Here is a 26,611-nt window from a genome sequence, read left to right on the forward strand (position 1 = left end):
GATAATTATGTAGGTCGGTTATAGGTGCAGTCGACCCACTACCAAATACGAATGTACGTGCCACTTCACTAGCGACCCAATCAGTTCGGTGGGTAGGTTCGGTAGGATGACGTAGACACGGGTGGTTGGAGACTGAAGGAGACTATTGGAGACTGAACTGCACCTTCGCGGAAACGCCAAGCTCCCGACTCGTAGAGAATCATCAGTCAAACGCAGGCTTACCTAAGCGACCACAAACCAGACCTATGAAAAGACATCTGTGATTAATTGCACTTAAGAACGTACGTAGGAACGCATGTAGCCCACGAATATTTTTAAACAACATGTTAACCATAGTTTATGTCCTTTTTTGTGGGAGGGGGTTGGCTTAATCTTTTGGCAGCTCGTCGCGTCGAGTGATGCAAATTCCATTCCTATTCATTTCAGACGTTTTTACAAAAAGCTTGAAGCGGCAATCCGCTAGTGTCTTCCGATTTCGCGACTGCTGTCATTTCTTTAGCGATGCTGTCCATACCCGGTGCTGTGCCCAAAATTGTTTCTGTTCGAGGTATGTTGCCCACCGCTGTGTTCGTATTCACATCCATTTTTAGTGCAAAAGGCCGAACGTCTACGAATTATTCCAAAAGCGGATGGAAAGCAAAGTATGTCAGAACATTTCCGACCTGTTTCAAACCCGATTGTTATTTTCTTTCAGGGAAGTACACACAAAAATGGAAGGTTGTCTTCTTGGGTGGGAAAAAGAAGATGTCCAGCGGATCGATTCTGGCACCGGCTGGGAATCCAGTCTGGGATTATGAGGTTACTTTGTAAGTATACACTTTTGTGTTGGGTTAGTTGACGTTGTGTTTGGTTTCTAGCAAAGTCGCTGCTCGTGGCGAACCAATTAGTCTTCTAGTGACTGACTCAGAGGATCATCACGTGGGGCAAGTTGTCATTCCAGTCACGGCAATGCCTCCGAGGCCAGCTAATTCGAGTGAACGACCAACGGATCCTTCACGTCTCAGAGTCGCTGACCTTGAACCCACCAAAAAAGTGGAAAACCCTATCGGCACACTCTACTATTGGGTATGGGTGGAAGAATATCGAGCTGAGGACGATGAAAAAAAGAGTAGCAGAGGATCATTACTCAGTCTTGCAAGGTTAGTAAGTAGATTTGTTTTCGGTCTGTGTACTCGGATGCGATTCTTCTTTATCAATCTCCTTCGGGTAGCTTTTTAACTTCTCATGAACTTAACGCGTATGCTTTTTTTTAGTTTTGTCATTAACTGGTTATCTTCTCACCTGCCCAACTATTCCTGGAAATCTATGGGAAGAGTAACAGTTCGCAGTAATCAAACTTGGGTCACAAATGACGTACGTAGAAGTTAGACAGAACTATACCATTTACCAAGAAATGCGCGCAGAATACTTAGCCACGTGAATACGCACAGAGATGGGCTGCGCACTTGCACGACGATTTCAGAAGATATCTGTCCACCCACTTCGTTTGATTACTTCACTGAAAATCTGTTATGATCTTGTCATGTTTTCTCACTTTGTTTCATCACAAGACCTTATTTAGATACATTGGCTTTGTTTTACTGCTGCGGAGCACCAGTCCTCCACTCTGGTGCTTTGAGTGCAGTTGCTGATATCTCCACCTCCACTGTCGACCGTAAAGGCCATAGCAGTGGACCCTTCATTCTACTCCGCGAGTTTCCCAATGCAGATATATTACCACCTCCGTTGAAGAACTGAACAGATGGCTATATATATACATATACGTCAGGGATGACCACGTCAGTTATAGTGAACCAGCGATCACGAGAAACATGCGGACGGTGACCTTGGAAAAGGAATTTCAGATGCAACAAATATTTATTTGGAGCGCTCAAGCTCCGTGCCCTCATGTTAACTTCAGACCAGCTTCCATGACGATGAGAGGTCTCTGGTAATTAAGAGAGAGAGAACCAGAGCGTGGGCAAAGTCTTTTGGAACTCGACAAGCGAGCCACCAAGGTCACAAAACGACAAAACATTTTAGACTACGCTCAGGGAAAATGAGACCATACTTAGCAATGCTACAGAAAGTTCGGGGTTGGGGGACACAACATTGCGAGTGGGGGCTGAACAATGTGCTCTGTAGGTATTGATGGACTGGACAGACAGAACGACAAGTGTCTGGCTTTTTACTGGGACAGGATGAATCGGAAGGGTAATTTCGGGGAGTTGCATGCTCTAGTTAACTTGGTGTTTCGTTTATGATCACAGATGGTCAAGACACACGTGCGTCGAATATCCAGGTAGCTAGTATAGTCCACCTCGCATCTGGTCCGACCATAGCAGGCCCATACTGAACGCTTCTGTTTGGAAATCCAATGACTAGGGTAGTTGTGCCATTTTGGTGTGTTCGGTATATGCAATAGCACCCCACAGTTTGCAGTTCTAAAGTGCATACCGAACTACACAGCACATTTGCTTAGGTTATTTAAGATAGTTCGCGTTGCTAAAGAGTCTGATCCAGGGAGTATAATATCGTCAGCGCAATGTGTGAGGGGACACCCCGGAGGGATTTCGCTTCCGGTGGTGTTGTTTTCAGGCACGAAACATTTGAGCAGGACATCAATTACGAGGTTGAAGGGGAATGGTGAAAAAACTGCTAACTGTGTATTCCTGAGTTGTGAATTAACTTAATGCCAGCATCTATATGATACTGTCCGACTGATTTTGAGCTCGATGAATAGGAAGTGGAAAGGGTCGATGATATAACAAATAGTCAGATACGGAACGAACATACACCTTGAATATTTAAGCCATGAGCAATTTGGAGTTCATACACTGGCGTGGGTTATGTGAAAAACTACAATAACACCTCCACCTCTGATACCATGAGTTGTATTGACTGCCTTAATTGGGAAAACGAGACAAACTCCATGGGTTTACGAAGTTATCTTGATCAAAGGGGGTACCTACGGCCGGGTAGTTTTTTTTTGAAAAAAGCACGGTGCATCTTCAGAGAGACTACACCCACGAGAGGCCACACCCCAGGAATATCCTCGGTGCCTGCTCCATGTGGGATTTCTACAAGAATTTCCATCATAATAGAGGCCATCACCCACCTATTCAGAAAGTTCACTATATTCACGCGAAAAATCCGTGAATCTGACCACCTTAAAAAAGTGCAGAAAGTATATTCCTCCGGCCGTGTTGAAGTTTTGAACAACCTGAGTCATGAGGCGAAAACCAACGTATACAAAGCTCTTAGACTGTTAACAAGATGTTGAATCTTTTTAAGCTAACTGGCCAATGGCCTCATGTTTAGCAGTAAAGTGGTAAGTGTTGAGCAATCAACCTTACCAAACTTAGATCAATCCCTCCCTATAACAGTTGCTTATCTTAGCGTATTTACCTGCAAGTCCCTACTTTTAGCGAATAGTGTGTGGGAGACAGGGCACAAATGGGCAACTTTCCAAGGACTCCAGTGCGGATAACGCCTTACTGATATTTGTAGGCGAACTCGGAGGAACACACTGAATAGTTTGCTACAAAATGCTTGGAATTTTCTACCTTTCCTTCAATTTTCTCGATATCAGGTAGAATTTATTTCCCCTGGAGGGAGTTCGCCGTCCAGGAGACACCAGAACCATCTTTTTTCCTTTCCAACATGTAACGGCATTATCAGCTTGGTTTCCGGTCTGAGTCTTCCAAGCTGGTGTTCCCGACAAAACAGCTACCAATGGTGCACAACGTATATTTACGCCCAAAACCAGCGCTTTGTATATAGAGTATGTGCGGCGATAACATTCTGGAAGTTCTGATGCCTTTAGGATGGTCCATTGGCGACCGGCATTCGGTAGATACTGGATCGTGATTGGCTGTTGGGTCCAGACTTTCGGTCAGTCAGAGATCACCTTGATTCTGGACCGGCAAGTGGCCCGGTGTTCTGGCTAATCTCGCGCGGGCTAGGCTTCTTGGGCGTAGAGGCTCCTAACTGCGAGCCATAAAGCGGTATCGGTGCGGAACTCTACCTAAAATAATCTATTCAAGGGGATTAATGCGAGTGTCACACAAGTCTTTGTGGGCCATGCACACAATATTTCTACTCCCGAGTGGCATACCTTTGGGAACTATTGTATTACGCGGGTTTTGGTATGTAGCTAAGATATGGTGACCAGGCCACAGCGACGTCAATGGAAATTTGGTGCCCAATCCTACAAGAGGAACCGGTTTCTTGGGATGGACGGAATAACGCCTTTTCTGTAAAAGGAGTTTGCTTCATACATTTTTCTGGACACAGCCAAAATGATGGTATTTTAAATCTGTGAAGCCTACCGGGAAGCAAGTTTGTCCATTTCAGCAAAAAGGCAATAGTTATCAGTTCATTTGGTTTGGTGAGATCTGAGCAGATATTCCTTGACATGGTGGCGATCCAAATCCTCCACGAATCCCCCCTGATGAAACGAGGCCAGTTATGCGATAATAATTTCAACTTCATGTTAGCCAACCAAACGTCATCCGTTTGTTATTTTGATTTCTCCAATCCGCTTATGACTTTCTGCCGTAGCCCGGGCGCTGAGGAGTAAGTTAAATTCACTACACACAGTAGCACATGCGCACTCCTTTTTTGCACTTTACCCAATAGAACGACGTGTTGGCGTGGTATAACCTCACTTGCTTGGTTTACCTGGCCTGACCCACTTCCACACATGTGGTCGGGGATAGTCGATTAAAGATGGGCCGCTTCACACGCCGCGTTTTCCTGCTCTGCCTCTTAGTCAAGTTACCACTGATGTGCTTTTTCATCTCTGATCATATGACCAGGCAGTCAACATTACCTTCTAGCTGACCCACGCTTTGTACATGTTTCTAACACAATTTTGTATGCACACCAGAATTCACTCATTATTTGTAGCGTTGGTTCTCAAATTTTTCACAACTAGCACAAACAGTGATGCGGCCTTAGTGATGCGTCTTTTCTTCCGACATAGTTTTCTGGACAGTCATTTCCTTTTAGTTAGTCATTCGATCGTCCATCCGATTCAGACGATTTGACTCTCCTCGATCTTTTACTGGCTTTGAGGTTTCGACCGTTACTATCTAGGATTGTACGCTTTTGAATTACCGCAGCGTTTGTGTGTTTGACCTCGGTGTATAGACACAGTGCTGTTAAGAAAATTGTGTCTAAGTGCCTGCAAGGAAGATAACATGGTACCACAAAGCGAAATGTGGGTTTTGCTACGAGCTCATCACTCGTGGCAAGAAAGTAGTGCTCTAATTTCGTAGGGCGCATTTCGACTGTTTACGGAGGACGTGAAAGTGAAGAGTTTGTTTTGTTATCCTCATTGGATCCATTCGGTGATGCTCGAAGTCCTCTGCCTGCCGTGTACTCACTGTGAACCGTAGGGAAGGACCAATAACAAACATGCGCTGTAAATTTCGTCCTTGGTTCAAAAAGTCGCAAGGTTTCCAAATAGTTTCTGAATACCGTCTGTACATAGGATATTGTGCAAGCCGATCCTTCTGCAGCTTGGGGCGATGCACAACAGCTGTTTTTCAGTTTAGACTATCAGTCAGAAAAATGCCTTTTCCTTAGGTGGAGGGAGCTGTTTTGAATTGAAAGAACCACGAAGATTTGGCCTCGTAATCAGCATGCTCAATACCACCAGCAAGACGGTCACGGAGCATATTGGTTTGTTGGTCGGCTGAATTACCCGAAGAAATGCGCAGGTGATGGACACATTTGACGAATGTAGTTTCTTAGCCTGGACACAGCAAACATTCATAGTTATGTACACCAATCGGAATCATACTACGCTGGTCCTCCGGTCTTTTCCTTCGAGAAGGGACCATTTTTTCCGGGCCCTCGAATTTAAAAATGAACCCGATGGTTAAAATGACGAATCGCCCAAGAATGACTAGAACATTTTAACAATTTTGGTTTTCCTCTCCTCTCCTCAATATTGGCCACTTTTTCCATAGGTCGGGAAACGTGAACGCCCATGCCGTATCGATTGATTTTGTTTTTTTGTGATGAACCGGAATTCTCATGTTGATTACTTGCCGGGCCGATTTCTGCTACTGCTTACTGGGCACCTCCGCACAAAGAGGTGGTCCCATGACTCGTATGTGATACGCTAAATCAACACATGTAGTATGGAGCGTGAATACAACTAATACTGCTACCTATCGCTGGCTCAATAACTCGACGAAAGTTTGTTTGCGTGGCTGGTCTCTGGCTATCTAGCCCCGTTGTATAGAGGACCACGTCGTAAGAAATAAAAAGGCTAACTAAAGTTCTTTCGCTTCACAAAAGAAACTACTCACAAGGTTGCTGAAGACTTTTCGGCAGCCCACGACCGGTTTCGCCCTTCTTTCGTTTTAATCCAGCAGACGTCATTAGGCACTTCTGCCAACGGTCATCAGTGTAGAAGCCGCAATCTCGTTGAAAATCGATAAGTCACAAATCTTTCCATTCATTCTGTTTTGAGAGTCACAGTTCACTCATTGGTAAACTTAGAATGGATTGTTTTTCGAACGCTCCCGAAGCCCCCTGATACCACGGTCAGTGAACAAATAAACGTTCAGCTGTGATAATCTTTCGATGCGGACATTATGTGCAACTCGACCAAAGCGTGAAAGTTGAGGTACTGGCGGGTTGCCCAAGCCTCTACATGAACAGTTGGAAGACGAGTTGGATTTTCATGCACATACCTTCCGGTCATTAGTTTCACGCCTTAATCGGTGAGCGATTTCTAGCTCAGTGAAGTGACTCGTAATGAGCATTATAGGGACTTTTTGTCCACTGTATCGTAATTACTGTTCTGTTTGTGGTGGTAAATCGTAGGAAAAATAAACAAACAGCCTTAAGGGTGGCAGTAAAATTATTCAAGGAACAAGAGAAAAGTTGCAGAACGTCCATTTCAGGTAACGGGACCCTGCGAACTAATTGGGCATTTGGGTTCCCAGTAGCATCCCATGTTAATTGCCACATACAGAGGAAGCAATGCAAACTACAAACATAATGGATTTCTTAAAATAATGAATATTTAGCTCAAGGTTCATTCGACCGTTACATGAAGCTAATGGTTTAGTCATTCTTATCAAATAAAGGTCCCCAATCAGAAGGCTTCACGAGTATCCCTTTTTGAGGAACGACTGTACACTAGGTTATGGCGATTTGACTGATGAATAGGTATCGAAACTACGAAATTCGAAACATCTGTTCGCGAAAAGCGACAGAAGAGAGTAAGGAACACTATAACGCTGCATCATTGCGTTAACTGAACGCGGATGTTAAACTGCAACTGGGATATATGAAGTGGAGCAGTTCTGTCTAATGAACACTAAAACTTCTAGGCGAAATGCGCACGGTTGTGGAACGTACAAATATATGACTTTTCATAAAAGAAACTACTCGTATGGTTGCTGAAACCTATTTGGCGGCCCACGTCCACTTTCGCCATACTTGGGGATCATCAGGTAGGCAATTATTTCACTCAACTTTATGTTCTACTTGAACCCAAACTGTACGAAATTTGACAAGTGTACTCATTTGCATATCAATTTGGTTTGCACGTGAGACTCACCTGAAATCCAGCTGAGTCTCTTGTCTATGATATTCTCCAACTTAATGTGTACTCTCACTGTTTTTGCCTGGTATGTGTGTGTACGCCTATGGTCACTGAGTATTAGCGCTCATCATCATCATCATCATTGTTAGCTGTAATAACCGACTTTGAAGGTATTGAAGCAGCCCATCGTGTTTTGACAGGAGTGTTCCAAAAAATCATTCTGTTAGTAGGCTTACTTCAAATTCAGCCTTCGATCACACGATATGTTGCCTTTCTCGATTTGATTGGCGATTTCAGCAGGAACCAGGTTTCTTGAGGCTTTGACGCCCTGGTTTAAAGGGGAATGTTAATTTCTCAGCTTCATCAGGCCCGAATGGATGAGTAGTCCTTGGCTCTTCGGGTGTCAGTCGTACTTATGGCTACCTGTGAGAAGAAATGAAACGCAGTCAGTTAACACTGAATTACTTGATGCGTGAATGTGTTGCTGAAGCCGAGTGACGCTTTGTTCTACTTTATCCACACTCCTGATCAACCCACCACCATTAGTGTTCAACATTTACCCTAGAAGGTTGTGGGGTTTGGATCAACCTAGAGAATGGTACTACTGATGCGTTTTTCAACATAAACGAAACAGCTGTACGGTGTCTCTCGGATTTTCAGAGCAAGTTTAAGGGTGAAACTGGGATCTTTCATTCCACAATTCCATCCAATTATGGAATTAATTCCGGTTCATGCAATTCAATTCCAGCTAATTTGACCACAATCACTGTATTTTCAAGCATATATCATGGAAGTTCGAACACAGCGCCTCATTATTTCACCAGTGATAAAGTTGAACAAGAACGAAGAGTGTGGTCATCCTTGTCGGACACTACTTTTTGTACGGAAGTTTTTGGAGAGCTCACCATACACTTGTATGCTCAGAGGCATGTGAATATAGGGATCTGATTATGTTCCCAGATTTCTTGAACACCCTGTTGAGCAGGTGCAGTTGACAGCAATGACCGATCGACGGAATCGAACGCACGCACATTCTCTTTTGTTTACTCATATCAAGTTACAGCCCCTATTTGTCAGCCAGACCCAATTTCCCCCTCATTCCCTCCCCCCCAAAAAAAACTTTCTGCCTCTGGAATTAGCTTCCCTTTTGCTTTAAAATTCCCGTTATCTTTAAACTCTCACAACTCCGCTTATTGTACAATGCGTTACTCGTACGCCTTCCGTTTTCTACGCATTAGATTATTTCCTAGTGCCTCTTCGTTTTATTTTTAAAAATATTTATGATCTGTTTGGTGTCCGCCATTCTTGCAGGGCGCCTCTGACTAAGGATCCTTTTTTCACTGCAAGCCACTCCTGTGCGAAGTGAAAACGACATGTCTCATGAGTGAGCTGTTTTCCAAAAGCTTTCCAGGATCTTCGTGTGACCAATATCCCTTGAAGGGGCTAACTCAAATGAACCAAATTTTATTTGATAATTAAGATTCTCTCTTCGAGTTTGAACACATCTCGCCATTGCGCGTCAGTCATTTGTGCATACTTAGGTGGAGAACTACTGAAATCTGTTCCATTCGACACAATTAATGAAGGACAAATGCCAGCATACTTCAGTTTGTGAATCAGTATGCACAATTATACATGCGGTCACCGACATGAAAAGAATATATCGCGGCACCCTTTTTTTGCATACAACATACTAATCATGCATTCATGCTTTCAGCTGTCACTACTGATTCGATTCGATCACATGCACACTTGTGCAACTGATCTGCCAGACTTACCGCTCTGATTATCAACGGAGCCTATTCATTCAAGTAGTTAACTGTTTGGCGTCATGTGATCCTTCTCTGACGCACAGAGGGAATGTTTGGCTACTGTACAGCTCATACTTGTCTGTGTTAAATGACCATTACTCTGTTCTCACTGTATTACTTTGGGAGAAACTAGTCTCGCAGAGTTGAGTTTCTGCATAGGGTAGTGTATGACACAGAACTGCTCAGGGTTTTTCTGTAGTCTCGGCTGCGTTCAGTGTTTGACTTCTGTTACTCTGAGATAACGTTATCTCGGAAAAGCTGGTGGTGTAGGGTGGCTACCTTGACCTATTCACATGGACTATACAGCGAACACGTAGTGGAAACACTGTGAGACTGTTTCTCTAAGGAAGCGCTGTTTCAGGACAATGGCTTCGAAGAGGGTTATTTCAGAAAACGTGTTGCAGACCATAACATGGACTAATACACTACTCATAAGATTGCTGAAAATTCTTCGACAGCCCACGACCGGTTTTGCCCTTCTTGGGGCTCATCAGTTAGGCGCTTCCGTCAAACTTATGTTCTACTTGAACCCAAATTGCACAAAATCAGCGAAATACACTCATTTGCAAACCAATTTGGTTTGCGTGGCTGTCTGACGTAAAGATAACCAGAAATTTCTGTGTCCCCAGTTTCGCTGATCTAACGACTAGAGAATCGAACGCAAAATAACACGTCAGAAAATCTCGTTCGGTCGTATTCCACAGAGAGCCCGTAATTTCATCGGAGTCTTCCAAGTGGGGTAATCCAGGAAAGAGAGACAAAAGTGCTGCTGGTTTCTGTAGGACAAGGCGGTTAGAAACTGACGGAACAGTTGCTACTAAGATTGTTTCTTAGCCAGCTGTGCGCTAATTTACATGACAGCACTTCTTGCGTTGACGCTGTGGACAGAGACGAAGAACGTGTGATAAAAACCTCACCACTTGTGGGCGAACAATGTGTAAATGAGAGCACATTCGCGTTGCTTCTAAAAGCTCGCGCATCACGTGACTCACTGTTTTATGCTTACCTTAATCGACCAGCTTTGTTGTTTTGTTGACTTCAGTGAGAGATCAACACCAACACCAATGCGTTTGACCTTCTTCCTCTTGATTGATTTGTTATCTGTATTGTCTGTGATCTTTCCCGAAATGTTTGTCAACTCCTCTTTGATTGATTCCGATTCAATCCCCCCTATCGTCTCACGGTGTCCCTTCTTAATGGCGACCACTGTAGATCCAAATCCTATTAAGTGGTATAAGAGAACCGGTTTTGCTATGGAGGGGAAAACAGCTTTACTCTGCGACAACAGCACACAACCACGTGGTCCAATTGGAGAGGCCGTTGTCACAAGGAAGGCCATTAAACAAAAAAGTTCTGTGGATAGACAGGTACGATGTAGAAGGTGTTTGGTGGTTAGAGCCGATGAAGAAGCCTGCAGTGTCTACCAGGCCTAGGCTGTCAACTTGTTCTCAGAAACTGATTTCGCATACAGGATCCATAATTCCCGGCACATTTTAAGTTCTAATGTCTTATTCCGATGTTTCTACTTAGGCGAGCCATTTGGAACAACAAATCCTTTATAAGTTCTCATGGTTTACGTACATCCGGCATACATATCAAATGAGTGATTCCACTCTACCACCGAGTAGTCAGATTATTCCAGACAAAATTGATGTATCACTCGTCATTGGAAGACCATTGAAGCAGCGCTTTTGTTCTGGAAGACAGCAATAGGACGTTCTGTTTTTTCTACTTCCGAGTTCCAAGTCTTTCTCGGTACCTCCCTATTGGGAAAAGAAAACCGTTGTGTTTCCTGCGGAAATCTCCCTACTCAACGAAGGCGCATTCCTAGGACAGTGATTGATAACTTTTTGTTGCGATGGTTCATTGTAACCTTTGGATGAGATGGTTCAGTGGTTAGAGCGTGGATTTAACTGACCGGAAGGTCCATGGTTCGAACCCGATCTCTGGATCTTGACTTCCCCTGTGTAGGATTGGGCTACTTGACAGCACACCAGCCCTAGTGTTTCCTTCGGATGACATGGCAGCTAGGCACCAGAGGATGTTACAGCTGGACGAGTTACTTTTTATTTATAATCTTCTACCTCCGCGGTCAGTACGAATACATACGAACGAGCCGGAAACAATGAACTTTCCCATTTCTTACTGCCTATTTTTTAGTCTATGAGCATTCATTCTGTCCTTCGTATGAGTTTCTTTCGATTTTCGCTGATCTTTTCCACCTCCTCTTCCCTGTCGATTTACTGAATTTCAGTCACAAACACAGTCATAAAGCCGCGTCTGTGGCGGACTCGTTAAACTATCAGGGCAGCATGCTGAGCATCGCCTCAACAAACATCGATGATAAAGCAAAGAAATCGAAGCATCCATTCAAGAAAAAGCATGGTACGAAAGATCTGTTGAAGCAAACGGCCGATTTGTCCCAGAGACCGTCGCTTGCCGTAAAGGGTGTTCATGACAGTTCTTCCAATCTACGTGCACGCAGCATATTTGACCCCACGGGTAAGTTGTTCTCTTGACCATATATGGTGTGCTTTGTACTGAAGTATCTCCAGAAGTAACCGATTTTCACGGTAACTGTACCTAAGGGATTCGCACTCCTAAACTACGAGAAATCTGATCGAGATAAAGTAGCCTTTTTGGCATTCGCACCTGTACTTGGTCATGACTTACTTCGCGTGGTTGCTTCCAGTTTATCTGGGCGTTCGATTAAAGCCACTTCTGAATATAAAAAAATGGTTTCACGAGAGGAGGTCATCTTTCAGACATCAATATATTGTCGACATAAACCCAAATGATTGATAAGAATCGTTCAACCGTAACACCCACTCGGGTTTCACGTTTCCGCGCCACCCGAAGGTAGCACCAGGGCTGAAATACTGCCGAGTTTCCCAAGCCTACATGAGAGCAGTCGAGCTACGGAGATTGGATTCGAACCACGGATCTCCCGGTTAGTAAAATCGTGTCCTAGCCTCTGAGCTATCTCAGAGTCAACTGATCTATGTCGATCCCTGAACATACTTTTGAATAAAGGTTTATTTTGACACAAGTCAACATTTTGCAGGTATTTATTCTGTCTCACGTACTGTTTCACTTCCGGTTTATTTTGTATGGGAAGCCATTAGATAGCTCATTAGCACAGTTCAATTTCCTCATACGCTTATTTTTGTTGACGGTTTTGCCAGTCGAATCGAAATATACAATGGGACCTAATGGTGGTCGCACACTACCAGTGCGCTCTGAGTTGCCAGTTTTATGAAAAGTTTAGATGTTTTTCCCGAGATCAGTGGCATTTGTGAACACCTGCAGATGTTGCAGTGCCTCTGCCTGGGTTTCACCGCTGTCATATTTACCCACCACCTCTAGTTTAAGATTATCCCGGTTCCATATCGAAGTAAAATCCGTGAAATTAGATGTCCAGCAATTCGTCTATTCTTGATGATGATGCGTATGCATCCTTATCGCTTGAGCATTATCACTTGATGCCATCGACCTGTGAAAACAGTAGACCGTGAACCACCGCATGATTTATAGGCCCTGAATTTTCAGATCCAAACCCTCAGGTGATTTTAAAGCAGTGTTTTTGTACGCTGTGACACTATGTTGTATGGTTGGCAAACTAAAAAGAACTTCATAAATGACTCAGTCGTCTACATTCTTGTGAACCACTAATCGTTTTCGGTGATAACAATGTGTAGGCCGACCACATCGACGTCTTGGTGTTAGTTTACTTGTTGAACCTTTAAACGTTAGGAATTCATTAATTGGCTGTGGCGTAGCCAGAAAACAGCCCTTCGTGGATTTCTCTGTTGGTTTTGAGCTGGAGCGTTCTCTGTATAAAGGATCGTTTGAGTGACTGGGTCACTCCCTGGAGGAGTTCCTTTCTCGCATTAAACACTTAGCACACGAGCTCGAGATAGTCAGGGTTAGGTGCTCGAAGGCTCGGAAGGCTCGGGGTTCGAATCCAACCTCAGCATGTCTACTGCTTTTGTATAAGTTTGGGCAACCCGACAGTATTTCCGCCCTCGTGACTCCTTCGGGTAACGTGGGAAACAGGCACCGAAAGAATGTTACGGCTCTTATCGTGCGGTTGTGATAAGGAGTGAGAAACCGACACTACTCTGCGGGTCGGCTTCGAATTTAAGCTAAATCATTCAAAAACTGATGAAATATCGCCTCCGAATTAAATGCTCGATTGCTTCGTGTATCAATCACCTCATCGAAAACAGTCCTCTATATCATTGAATCATTCTATTGACAGCAACTTCGTGCAACTAAACCATGGGATACCTGTTTTCTCATCTCTGAAACAATTTGTCGTATTACTCGGGACCGTATTTTAAGGTGGATTTTAAGTTACTCTCATTTTTATGGAAATCTCATTAACTTTCGAACTTAAGGTGGGGGTCAGGAAACACCCTAACTAACTTGACCAGAATCAGTTTCGCTAGTTACGGACGCTAATACTCACTCTAGGTTCCCATCGGTGACACGGTCGTCGAGTAGTTTACCAGGTGATGACAGCTTTGCAACTAGCATAATAGCAAGCCTTGAATGACTCGTCGTTGTTCACCACCATATCTACCGTTTCGCCTGTTTTTACCTGTCTGCGTGCTTGGTCATTTTAAGTTGTAAACATGCTACCCTTACCGCTTCGTTGATGGTTGGTTGTTTTTCCCCCGCGCTCGCTAGCTCTTTTGACGGTAATGCCTTGCAATGCATATCGCCTTTCCTGTGCCCAATACTGTCCAGCTTTTTATAATGATCTCGGTCAATAGTTGTTTGCACCCAGAAACGAGTATGTGTGCACTAAAATTAGGCCCACTGTTCCGGCTAAAGAACAAATCTCTCATATACTCCTCCCCTCCCGCTGTGACTTAGGTGTAAATTTGTTCATGCGTGTGTCTATTTTGCTTGCGGCAGGCATTATGCTGATCGACCAACTTTGAAGGGCTATGGTCGTAAATTCTGCTCGGAATTTCCAGAGAATTCTTTATTTGAGGAGCTAATGGAAGCCAGAACACGGGATATAAACTGTGACTGAAGGTTCCTGAGTGCTATATCCTGTTCAGATGCAAGTTAAGCAACCACTTATAGCTGACCGACGGTGTTTGTGCCTTTTTTCCTCAGAATGGTGCCGGTTCGAACCTCTCGTGGGATGCTCACCGTCGATTACCTAACTTTAAGCGTTATGCATTGTGCTACTTGCAAATTGACGATACGTAAGACAATAATATGAGAGGAACCAGCCAACATTAGATCATCTGATATAATATTAAGTATGGGTTTCTGCCCTGCTTAGGTTTGAATAGATTCCAACGCTGATCCACGGAACCTTGGCGTTCTAATCGTAGTCAGAATGTTGCGGGTTTGAGAGACTGCCTCTGTTGATGAATTCCGACGACGCTAAAACAGGTGTACGGGACTTGTGGGTTTTTTATTCTTTGCAGCATAAAATCCGAAAGTGTACGTGGACTGTGATGGGAATCATTCTTACTGATGGTAACAATAACGCCTCCCTGGTGCTCAGAGATACCACTGTTGCAGAACTATTTGGTTGGTTATAATATAATCTGTTTGCACAGATATATAGGTGACAGTGCTTGGGCTTAATTAGCCTTAAAACTATACACCCCAGTTTATTCATTTACGTGGTTTTTGCTTGTGCTTATCCGCCATGTATTGATATACGTTTTAGTACGTTGCGTGAATTCACATTAAGACAGCGTACCTTTGACCATCTGTATTCCACGTTCAATCAGTCTCAGACATCTTGTGTGTTGTTATCTTATTGGTCGTATATTCCTCTACCCACTGCATTCACGCTGTAGCCGTGACAGACGATCATGATGGCAGCGTACTTGGAGCCTGCAGTGACATGACCGGAAGTGACCTCCTTCGGCCCATTTCTTCTTTTCATCTGACCGGTAGTGGTACCGGCACATCTATTGGCGGGGGTGTGAGTCAGTCCATTCCATCTTCCTTATCAGGCAACCCTTTGAAGATAGACTACGCCCCATCTGCTAATCGGAGCAGTGTGGCCAATGACTCCGTATCGCAACCAGCATTGATTTCGATCGAGCCAAACTCTTGTTCTACCGAGGGTAAGATGAATAAGTTTTTATTGTCTGAACTGTATTCACCGTGTCGAAAAAGCATCTGTGACATATGCTGCTTATCAAAAAGGCTCTTATGGGAGGAGCAAGTGGGGCTCATTTTTGTATGTGTTTATTATGGTTTCAGGGGCTTTGTTCAGCGTACCTGTTCGCTAGAATACCCTTTATACAAACGGCGAAATAGTCCCTTATCCATGGACGAAAAGAATACACGCTCTGTCTACTCTGCGAACTGTACTTCTTCCCTCAATTTTTTAACTTTTCTTTGGAATGGCGGTAACAGTACATTCTGTCTTTCTTACATCTTAACAAATGGTGTCTCTTGGCCCTAGGGGCTTGTGGTCACGTGCTGGATACATGATCGATTTTATCTCTTGAATCCCACTGGTTCGTGGTTAGGCATGGGTTTCGGTATTCGCAAAGCTTAGCGGAATGAAAAAAATGATGACTGAAGTGCTAAAAGTGATGTTAACGACGCAATGAACCAGATCAAGGGTTTTAGTGTATGGATGGTCGCAACAAATCAGATGAGACAGGGACCGTCTGGCAACGAACGCTGACAGGTTTAAGGTGTTCCTGTTCTGAGCTGTAAATGTTTTGTCTCAGCTCATGTGGTCCATGCAGCCAACTATGCGTTTCACCTTTTTGTGAGCCACAAACCAGTTCCTGCCTGACTTAATCCTGGTGATAGCTTTCCTGTCGTGTTGCATCCAACTCCATCGAATCAGTTGACTCCCGTGCCCTCTCTCTTACCACGTTGATTTTTAGGGCTTTGGAAACCGTGGTGTTTCTTGACTTTCCGATTTTTCAGTATCCCGGTAAACAATAAAAATAGGAACTGTATTTGGTCAGTCTGAATAGGATGCGATGTGCACAAAAATATTTTACAAACTGAATGAGTGACCGCAGTATGCCTTGCTTCGGCAGTATTGTGCTGTCCACTCTATGGCGTCTTGTACCGTATGGAGCAAATATTGTGGGCACTTATCTGCGGAAAAGCCTAGAGTAATGTGAGATCGTGGTTTCTTTGTTAATCCTGTCTAGGTTTTGGAAGCCCGACTGCATCTCAGTCCTTGCGCTCCCTTCGAGTTGCTTCTTAGCTATTCACCGAAACGATGCTGCACCTAAACGTTTATTAGTTATTACTATTATTGCTACGACGACTACTACTAACAATAACTATCACTGAGGTAACTAGGAGATAAAATAGTGCTCGAAATAGCTCAGCGATTAAGACACGATCTTAATGACCAGAAGGCCTGTGGTCCGAAACCAACCTCTTCATCTCTACTGCCCCTGTCTGCGGCCGGAAAACCCAGTAATATTTCAGCCCTCATGCTGAAACATGACAATGCCTATCATCCGGTCATCGTCGTTATCTGCTCTACACGGCACAGTATTTGATGTTATGGCTCAAAAACGTCTCAGCGCTAAGCCAACCCAGATAACACAAAGTCACCCAAATCGTTCTGTTCAAATCAAGGAATGTTTTATGAATCTAGAATTCGTGATCGACTGTTTTACCAGGTGGATGTGAGCTCCGCAGTTCCGTGAAAGCTTCGTCTAATCCTCAAGCAATGCCGTTTGACTAAACATAACTAAGAATATGATCGCATGTTTAGGAAAACAAGTTGAACCGAAAGCTAATGTTTCAGGATGTTAAAGATGAAAAGGGAAATTTGACCAGCAACTCAGAACTCCTAATGTTCAGCATGACACGTTGGCAGACTTGAGTTCAACAATTCTCAGCAACTACCAGACTCCCAGGTACTCCTGGATCCAGTGGCTGGTTACATCTTTTCTATGACCATGTTTGTTACTCGAGCTAAAATGTCTTGATCTGACATGCGTACTGCCAGAACCCGTTTCCTTGTAATCGAGTCGATAAAAAATGCAGGCGGCCCTACAGAATCAATAGTCTTTCCGTGACTGTTCTACCGACGTGATCTTATCTTTTGACCGCATATATCCTTAACGCAAAAATCCGGAGGAAAGTGCAAATGAAGTCTCATACTCATCACTCGGGCCGTTTTTTAACCATCACTATGCATTACTCAGGTTTGGATATTATGACCGTGCCACATAAATTTTGTGTGCTATCTACCTATTTGTCTCAGGTGGTGTGGAGGTGACCATCACTTGTTCTCATGTGACCGAAGATATCGTCCGGTATGCGACCTTGCTAATCGATGGTTACAGTGTACAGCGTCAGGATTGGTTTCATCAGGACTCAAAGTCGGGCGTTCCCGACCAGTCTGATATCCGGGTCTATATGCCTTCCAGACCACCGGGGCGATGTTACATCGAGTTGGAGACAATGAAACATGGCCGCATTCGATGTCCACAAGAGTTCGTCTACACAGAGCCGACGACGACATCCGTCAGTGACTTGCAGTCCGGCGATAACAGGCCCAGTATGTTTCCGTGCTTGACATGCATAGTGTCTACGTGTTGTGTTTTTACATTTTTCCTGGAGATTGTTCTCTGAAACAGCGATATTACCTTGGGTTGATTGTTAGCTCCAGTGGGACCAGCACCAAGGTTAACTCGGCTAGACTGGGCACCAAAAAACAGGTTAATAACTATGTACAGCTTTTTTGTATTTGAGCATCTACGTAGAGCACATTCTGAAGCTTCAAACGGTTTCTGGTCCCATCATGAAAACCATCGTCAAGTTCAAATCGCGGAATGATGAATGGATGTGTTCGCACAGCTCGCTTGCGTTAGCCATTTCTTTCGATCATTCACGCGCGAGTAAAATTGATCGCCTGCTGCAATAGCTAACTCTGTGCAGTTAAGTGGTTTAGCTGCCGGCTTCCACCCAGCATTCTTAGTGTTACGTTCATTCATCCATCCAGTTGGCTTCGAACTGTCAATGTCTACTCATGTTTTCTTTCTTCATCTGTTTAATTTAGCTACGTGTCAAATAGTGTCTTGTGCATGAAATTTGTGTTGACAGCTGTGGTTGTGGACTGGTTTTTTGTTTCATCTGTATCACAACAGCATTCTTTATTCACGTTTAGGAATGACAACTTGCAGTTCAGGAGCGTCAACCGGCCTACCCTGGCACATTGATTATCATCACAAATAACATACCGTGAAAATGAGGTTCATCAACGCCTGACCTGCTTTTCCGTCTGATTTTACTCAGGCTAAACACCCGGTTAACCCCTAATACTGAACGTTTGAGTAACATACACCACATTCAGGCAGTGATGATTGACAGTTACGAGGGATCGCAAACTTGGCTGTGCCCGGTGGAAAACGCCACTTTGTACCCTCTATAGAGAGAAGATCAGTATGCTTAGTTCCTGATTTGTCGTGGACACAGCACCCTTTGGTGCTAGGTATTTGTTAACTGGCCAATTGTAATCTCTCAATCGTTTTCCATCCTGGTACTTTCCTGTCTGATTGTCAGACTAGGTTCATTTTGAAAAAAGAATAATGGAGCAGATTTGTGTCCCAGTGCTGCTCGTCAACTATGATCCTTTCATGGTTTTCACGTGGTCTTCGCTGCTACTGACATACCACCATCGGTTTTGCTTCGTTCCAGCCGACGTTCGAGCGGGCGTCGTCCTTGAACTTTAATTTTATTTTACTCCTAATGTTCAACCCTGGTTACAAGAATGTCAATCACCATTGTTTTAAATCACGTAATCTGCCTTAACTACGTTTGCATACATCTCCTATGGTTGGTGAACCGCCCTGCTGTAGCCAGGAACCCTACTCGGACCACGTTTCTAGTTAGTGATTGACCGTAAAGCCTGGAAACAGTATCAGGTTTTCAGTGAGGGAGCTCAAGTTTCATGCTAGGGAATTTCCCATTCCCCGCATTTTATGAGTGCCTTGTCATAGTAGTCCGTCGAGATGGACGAGATGGCTCAAGTGGTTGGAGCGTGAATTTATTGACCAGAAGGTCCTTGGTTCGAACCCGACCTGTGCCTCTCGACTTCCCCTGCCTAGGCTTGGGCAACCTGGCAGTATCCCAGTCCTCGTGCTTCCATCGGGTAGCGTGGAAGTTAGGCAACGAAAGTGTGTTACAGCTGATCGTAGTCCGTCGAAGGGTTCCAGTTAGCGTGACTCGCAGGACTATTACAGAACTGGTGCCAGACTACCACGATAAGGTGACAACTCAAGGTTGGGATGGTGTTTGCCTTTGATTTATTCACTTTCAAGACGACTGTATTTTAAGAAGCGTTTTCTATTTTCTCAGCGGAAGGTGAGTGTCTATATTGAATCTCTAATCCTCGAGGTCGCAAGCATGGTACTCAATTGTTTTTTCTTCTAGTTGCGACTCTGTCGGTTACTTCCGCTGATGGTTGCTAATTAGTATCGCACAAGCATCACATGTCATCCGCAAAAACTTCCGAAGGATGTACGGCCTAGTTGTATCAGTACCACATGCAGGGAATTCCAAATTGGAATTCCAGTCGAAAAAAGAGTGTTAACGCACAGTCTGAGAGATAATTTGTAGTTTATTTCAATTATTTGTAGATGCTGTGTGTGTTGGATTCAACGGAACAGTGTTAGCAACAAAACGAATCTGCATAAGCTTATGTGATTAGTTTGGCAGTTGATCATGTTTTTGAGACTCCAGAATAATTTGATCCACATATAGTTTGCGGTGCTTCCGCTCCCCTTGTGAGAAAATCCCCGAGGGAGAAGTAGTTTTTGCGATCCCATCTGTGTAAGGCACTTCTATCTGGAAGGCATATCGAAGGATGAGATTTTTGGGTTCGTTTTTTTGCAGTGCGGATTCTTCGTGCCAACAGAATTTTCCAATAATTGCAAAATGAATAAATGGTGATGGTCAGGCGGGAACAACACAAATAATAGTTTCATGTTCGAACTTGCGCGTAACTGGAGATCCCTCGGGTTCCGGTCATTCTGAGAAAACCAAGGTACTAAAAGTGCCGTCTATTAGGCTGAATGCAGCTTACACTGATTATCCAACTATGTTGTGATAATATAGTGACTTTATCGATTTCTGCTCCGCGGAATCGTTTTGTTCTTTGTCAAAATGATCATGCTGATGAGCCCTATTGGAATAGGGCAGAGAAATCAAGAGGTTGAGGAAGTGCATCATCAACCGTCTAGTTTGAATACTCCACAAATTTTCACTGGGGCCTGGCCGGATTCTCACTGAATTGTGTTCCCAGAGACGCGGACCGGTTCCTAGCTAGGTGTGGAAGAACAAAAATAGTTTGGATGTCGTTATCAGTTGAATAGTGCTGGGTAATGTGGAAGACTGCAAATTGAGTTCAAGATTTGCAACCTTTTGGTAGTACTTATTCAACGACACAGATTCGACCCCCGGTAACTCACGATCAACCTCTTACGTGATTATTTGGAAAACCTGTTAATTAAAAAACGCTTTAGTCTTTTAAGCCTTGACGAAACATACGCCTGAAACCCGAAAAATGCACACTATGGAACAGACTCTGCAGGACGGAGCTTCAGAATGAAGTTCAGTTTGTCCGTGTGCGGACGCATCGAGCAGGAAACATCAGCAGGTTGAAATGCTCCTCAAAAAGGATGTGGCCAACTCCTTAAAAGCTCAATCACACAAAATATTTGACCATCACTGAGAACCATCTGGTAGGCGCAGTGTGTAAGATTGGTAGCATCTGCATTAAAGTAGAAAATGAAGTGAGTGATAGCCTAACCGCTGGCTTATCGGTTGGGAGATGAGTTACTGACGAAAAGGTTAATCTTCCTGTTTAGAATCCGTGTTTCCTTTGTGTTGAACGAAAGCTATGTCTTGAGAAAGTGTCGCTGTTTTAATATCCGTTATGAACAATACAATTCTTTGCCATCCAGACGTAACACACCGCTCATAAGGTTGCTGAAAACTCCTCGACAGTCCATGACTGGCTTCACCCTTCTTGGGGCTCATCAGGTAGACGAAGCCCCTTTAGTTTGCGTTCAACTTGGACCAGAAGGATTTAGCGGGAACCCGTTATAACACTGAAAGTGGCGAAGTCCTTGTCAGTGATGGAAATAGTGGATACAGAAGAAAGCCGTTTGACTCGGTGTACAGAAATGCGGTCACCTTGTAACGCATAGAAAGCTGGAGCTGTATCATTCCCTCCTTCTTGAGAGAGAGAGTCCATCTTCAGAGAGATCGATGTGCTTCAGGGGTTGTGGGTTGTATAAGTGAGCAAAGTGGTGGAGCCGGGCTACAGCTAAACAAGCAGCATAGTGTGAGCAACCAGACCAATGAGATAAGATGGAGTGCCACATAGGGTGAACCCAACAGCTTTTATATTCTACAGCCGGTAGTCTTCATCTGGTCTATGCAGTAGTGATGCATTTGGTTGACCAAACCTTAGAATGCTGAAGATGGAAGGAAGGCGCATAGAAAGCTTTCAAAGAGGGTTAGATGACGTACTGTATTGTTCCTGTGAACCGAAGCGTGATTGCAAGCGCTCTTGAGATAGTTATCACTTTCGTAGTGCTGCGAGGACTTCCATTCAAAATTACAATGATCCTGTTACTATTTCCAACCGTTTGCATCTTGTGGCAAACTGCGCACCCGTTTCCTTTTCTTAGACCTCTGTTTCTTGTTGATGTGGTTACCAGCAGTGCTCATCCAAATCACAGACACACATGCGCATATATGCACGTGTTTACTTGTTCCCCGCCCGATTACCTCTTGTCACTGGGATAGTTGATAGTCCCAGGTAGTTTTCGGCCAAATGGCACTCCTATTCCAAGCAGTTTTATGCTTTTTAGAGTTTTCTCACATCGACTCAACCCACTGCGTTTGTTGTTTGACCACGCTGCTTTTTGAGCATATGCTTTGCACGATGACCTCACTAAACCACGCATGGTTAAGTTGATAAACCAGATTTTATAGGGTCTGGTCTTCCCGTTTGCTGTTAGTAATTAAGGTTTAGCGCATGCGGATGCTTGAAATGCATGTGAAGAAGACTGGTTACGGGATAGTATTTGTGTCTCTTTGGATTTCTAACTCAGGAGACCGGAAACCAGTTCGCCTGATTTTTCAAGAAGGCAGCCGATTTGCAGACGTCGCAAAGACTCGAATAGATCTACAAGTTTCAACTTTAGCGCCCAGGTTGCCTTAGACAATCAAGGGTTTGGAAACAGTTTGAAGAACTCCTGCCGAAATATTTTCTACTATTCCTAACTTTTTGCAAACTGTACACTTCCGGCAGTGTTGACTTGTTTAAGCGCGTATCACTAGTGCTTCACTTTTACACTATCGAAGCAACACAGGCACGCGTCCATTCATTATTCACCGCACCGCCTTTTGAAATAGAATCACGAATAACCAGGAAGTATTTCCTACCTAATCCGCACCCCGTTTCCTTCCTGCAAGTGAGACTTTTCGACTTCCCGTATTGGGGCAGTGTATCGAATCTTCAGATGGACTATAGCTACCGTATTTACGATGCGGGCTGTCGCCTCACGTTGTCGGATTGATAAAAGTGTTTTTTTCTTTGTGTGCGTCATGCGTTAGGCTCTTAACTCAGGTTACATCTAACAATGGCATGCGAGCATACTATGCCCCCTCCCGTTGTCCTGAGTTTAGGCCTTCAATGTGATTAGCTATGTTCCGTCAAGCCCCAACGCACATATTCGCTAAGCGGTGAGAGTGAGGGTGGGACTGCCAAGACTGGAAATCGGTGGTTAAGTCACCATCATTATGTTTGGTGGAGCTGAAATAGAGAAGTTGCAATTCGAATGTGATGTCATCGATTCACGAGCCTCACTGAGTATCCGACTGTCAATGTCACTAATCGCTTGTGTCTCCCCCGGGGTGTTCATCCAGGTGGATAGCAATTGTCAAAATATCTTCTGGTCACTGACTCCAGTATTCACTTTTAAACCACAAACCAACCGTCTTTGGGTCATTTTTGCCGTGCGCGTGACGGGGCGAAAGGAACGCTACAAGTCACTTGGTTCTCTGACCTATAAAGTACGTATCCTACCCGACCAATACATTTGAGATAACTAGTTTGTCTACCAGGGGCGAGTCGCTTCTTCTGAGAACCGAATCAGCATAGCAGACAAACCCACTGTAGCCCTGGGCGAATAATTTTGTGACGCCTGCGCCATAGATGCTAGGAGTGTACTTTTCGTATTCGAAACCAACAAATCGCATGTGAATCAGTTGATTGGAATGCACAAAACATCACCTCGAGTGATGGTCAATCACATTATCTTCCGCTTGCGTCATGCGTATTGCCCCAGCGGTACCTGTAAGAGAATGCTGTTCGAGCAATCACGTGCGTAATGAACCATTCCCTGTCTTTTACCAAACCAGAGGCAACAACGTATAGGTGCAATTTTAGTTGGCATCGGCTGCTATCATCCGTCGATTGACTGGTTGAAGTCATAGGTCTACAGGTCCAGCGGGCTTCACAGTTTTTTACAGACTGTTTTTTAGCTCAAGCGTGAGACTTAAGCTAGCAAAACAATATCTCTGGGCAAATTTTCGATCACCATCCACGGCCACACTTTAACTTCACAAACATACAATCATTACTGTGTCCTCAATATCACTCTGTTGACAGTATGCACTTTCCGCTCCTAAATTGCCCAAAGTTGACCACTTTTCCTGTCTCCGTTTATCCACCCGCCTTTTATTATTCAACACAGCATACTCTGCACGCACTGGTTCAGAATTGGCTTCAACCAGTCCTTTCCAACGTACCGGGTCGCAACGCAGCAGCCTACTGGTTAGAGATGGGCGAAGCTTACGAAGAAAGCAAATGGGGAATCTTGCTAACAAGAGCGCACTACCCAACGGGCTGACAGCCGCGGAGCTTATAAAACGGGAGGCCAACAACAATGAGTGCGCGACAAGCAGAAGTAAGACTGAGACTCATCCAGTAGACCTTGATACCTCCGTTGCTAATACCAGTAGTGTAGCTTCGGCCACCAGCCTAGCGACGGGACTGTTCCGTCGCGGTTCACAGCGTAGCTCCGTCATTATGTTAGATCGCCGCAGCACTCGCCGACGTCAGTTAGATCCAGCCTCAGGCTCCGATGGTCAGCCCACCGAGTCTGTTGAAGCTACACCATCGGAAGTTCCTAACCCATCAGTGTCTCCTTTTCAGAGGAGCGGATCGCGGAGGACGGCACCTATGATGGTTGATCGTCGAAGCACGAGGAGGAGCAAAAATCCACCAGCTCTGTCTGAAATAACAAACCTGGCCACTGAGGTATCGACTGTAACATCCTCCAAGTGTGAGGACAAACCGGCTTCTTCAGACACAGTCAAGTCTACAAATTACGGAGAATTGCCTGATAAGGAACCCGTCCTCATGGAGAATCACAATTCCCTCAAAATTCCAGCATCTACCGGCCTACGAGGTGAGACTGACCGCTCGTTACCCTCAGACCACTCTGGTGATGATTCCCTAAGTAATAATATTGGTGATGTTAGGTCAGACACCCCCGAGCCGGGTCTTTCCCGTCGTGGTTCTCAGCGTAGTTCTTTGCGAATATTAGATCGACGCAGTACAAGGAGACGTCACTTGGACCCTGTCCAGGAGAACACAGGTATTCAGCAGACCTATTCTGAAACAACGGATAAACCAGAACCGCGCGTCTCAAGCCCTACAAGTTCACCGTTTATTAGAACTGGATCGCAGAGCAGTGGGCCTGTTACAATCGATCGCCGGAGCATTAAAAGGGAGGAAAATCGGCTGGAGACGGACGAGGAACCTGCCAAAACCGGTGCCTTTTCAAAGGAAATACTTACTAGCGCCGAGGTCCTTGGAATGCCTGTGTTGCAACCGAAAGCTGACCAAACAGAAGTTTCAAGCATACCGCATTTCACTAATTCTTCAATCTTCAAGATCGAAGGTGAAACAGAAATCCGGCAACCCCACTCACCACCCAGTTCTGGAATTGATTGCTCAGTTACGGGTAGTTCAGGTGATTTGTATAAGACTCCCATGAATGGCTGGATGCGCGCTCCTATCCTTACGCCGTTTTCCATGGTCGAGAGTCCTTCCGCCTTCAAAACCTCCTCCCCTGTGCTACCTGAACCTTCGGAAGAAACGTTTCTTTACGTGCCAGCAAGTCTTAACCCGAGCACGATAGGGACATCGATTCCATTGTTGAAGGCTGATGAACATGGAACTTTTCCGGTTGGTACTGCGGCTTCTCTTCCATCGCCTGGAGAAAGACTTCGAAAATCTCATCCACATTTCAGTGTGGAGGGTTGTGTTCCTGACGACTCAACATCTTTGTACCCTGCTGATTTTGCTGAAACCAGGTCAGCAGATCTTGCTTCCACATTAGATCGAACCAAACCTCCTGGTGCGGACGTGACTCTCAACGTTGCAAATGCAGTGGGGGCGACGGCTCAGCTGTTAAAACTTGATGACCTCCACTCCCATCCAGTCAGTCATCAAGAGTCTCCTCATAATCCTCCTTCACTACCCGCCACGGAGACCTTCATTGCTCGGATTGAACAAGCAGATCCCCTCATCTCTCTTGATGAACTAAAGTATTCACCACCCATCACAGAGACCCGCACCGTACATATCGCCGACAGCCCGACAGCCGACATTCCTTTGTCTGCTGCGACCGAACATGAGGATTCTGTCGTCCCTCTAGATGGACTTAGTTGTCCACCGGAGGCAGCGAAATTGTTGGGTATTGACTACAACACCCCAAGACCAGTACCGTCCAAGTCTCCTGCAGTTACCCGATCGATGTCCAGTCGGGCATCAGAACTGACTTCGAACTCAACGTATTCGACAGACAGCGATGGTGACTCCGTACGTCTCCACCCATCACTCACTGATTCTGAACAACCAGACGATGACGAACACTACGGGGATGCTTTTGAGAAATTGAGTCGGTCAAGCGATGAAATAGAGGAAGAGGATGACGCATCGAAGACTCCGGTGATCCATCGTCCGTCTGGTGGACTCAAGCAACAGGCAATAACCTACCGATCATGTTCGTATCCTACTGTAGTCGAATTAATCGCTCGCATAATTTCTAACCTGACGATTTTCTGATTCGGTTTGTCCATTGCCGTTGCCGTCTAACTTGTAGGTTGTTTGAAAGTTGCGTGATCCAGTCAGTGTTTTTCCTACTCACCGGTGCCTATCGTGTCTTGGTCTTATCGCAATCATCATGATTTAGAA

At 44.7% G+C, this 26,611-nt stretch overlaps 1 protein-coding gene across 1 annotated transcript; it reads left to right on the forward strand.

Annotated features, from left to right (window-relative positions):
• Window positions 1-501: 501 nt before the first annotated feature.
• T265_07149 (hypothetical protein) lies at window positions 502-26,482 on the forward strand (the record flags this gene model as incomplete). Its single annotated transcript, XM_009172593.1, has 8 exons — window positions 502-547; window positions 591-641; window positions 695-806; window positions 858-1,139; window positions 11,615-11,862; window positions 15,192-15,464; window positions 17,594-17,890; window positions 24,102-26,482. 8 exons carry the CDS (start codon window positions 502-504, stop codon window positions 26,480-26,482), a joined length of 3,690 nt encoding a protein of 1,229 aa, XP_009170857.1.
• Window positions 26,483-26,611: the final 129 nt, after the last annotated feature.

Source organism: Opisthorchis viverrini, assembly GCF_000715545.1.
Source record: "Opisthorchis viverrini unplaced genomic scaffold opera_v5_159, whole genome shotgun sequence".
In the NCBI taxonomy this organism is placed as follows: Eukaryota; Metazoa; Platyhelminthes; class Trematoda; order Opisthorchiida; family Opisthorchiidae; genus Opisthorchis; species Opisthorchis viverrini.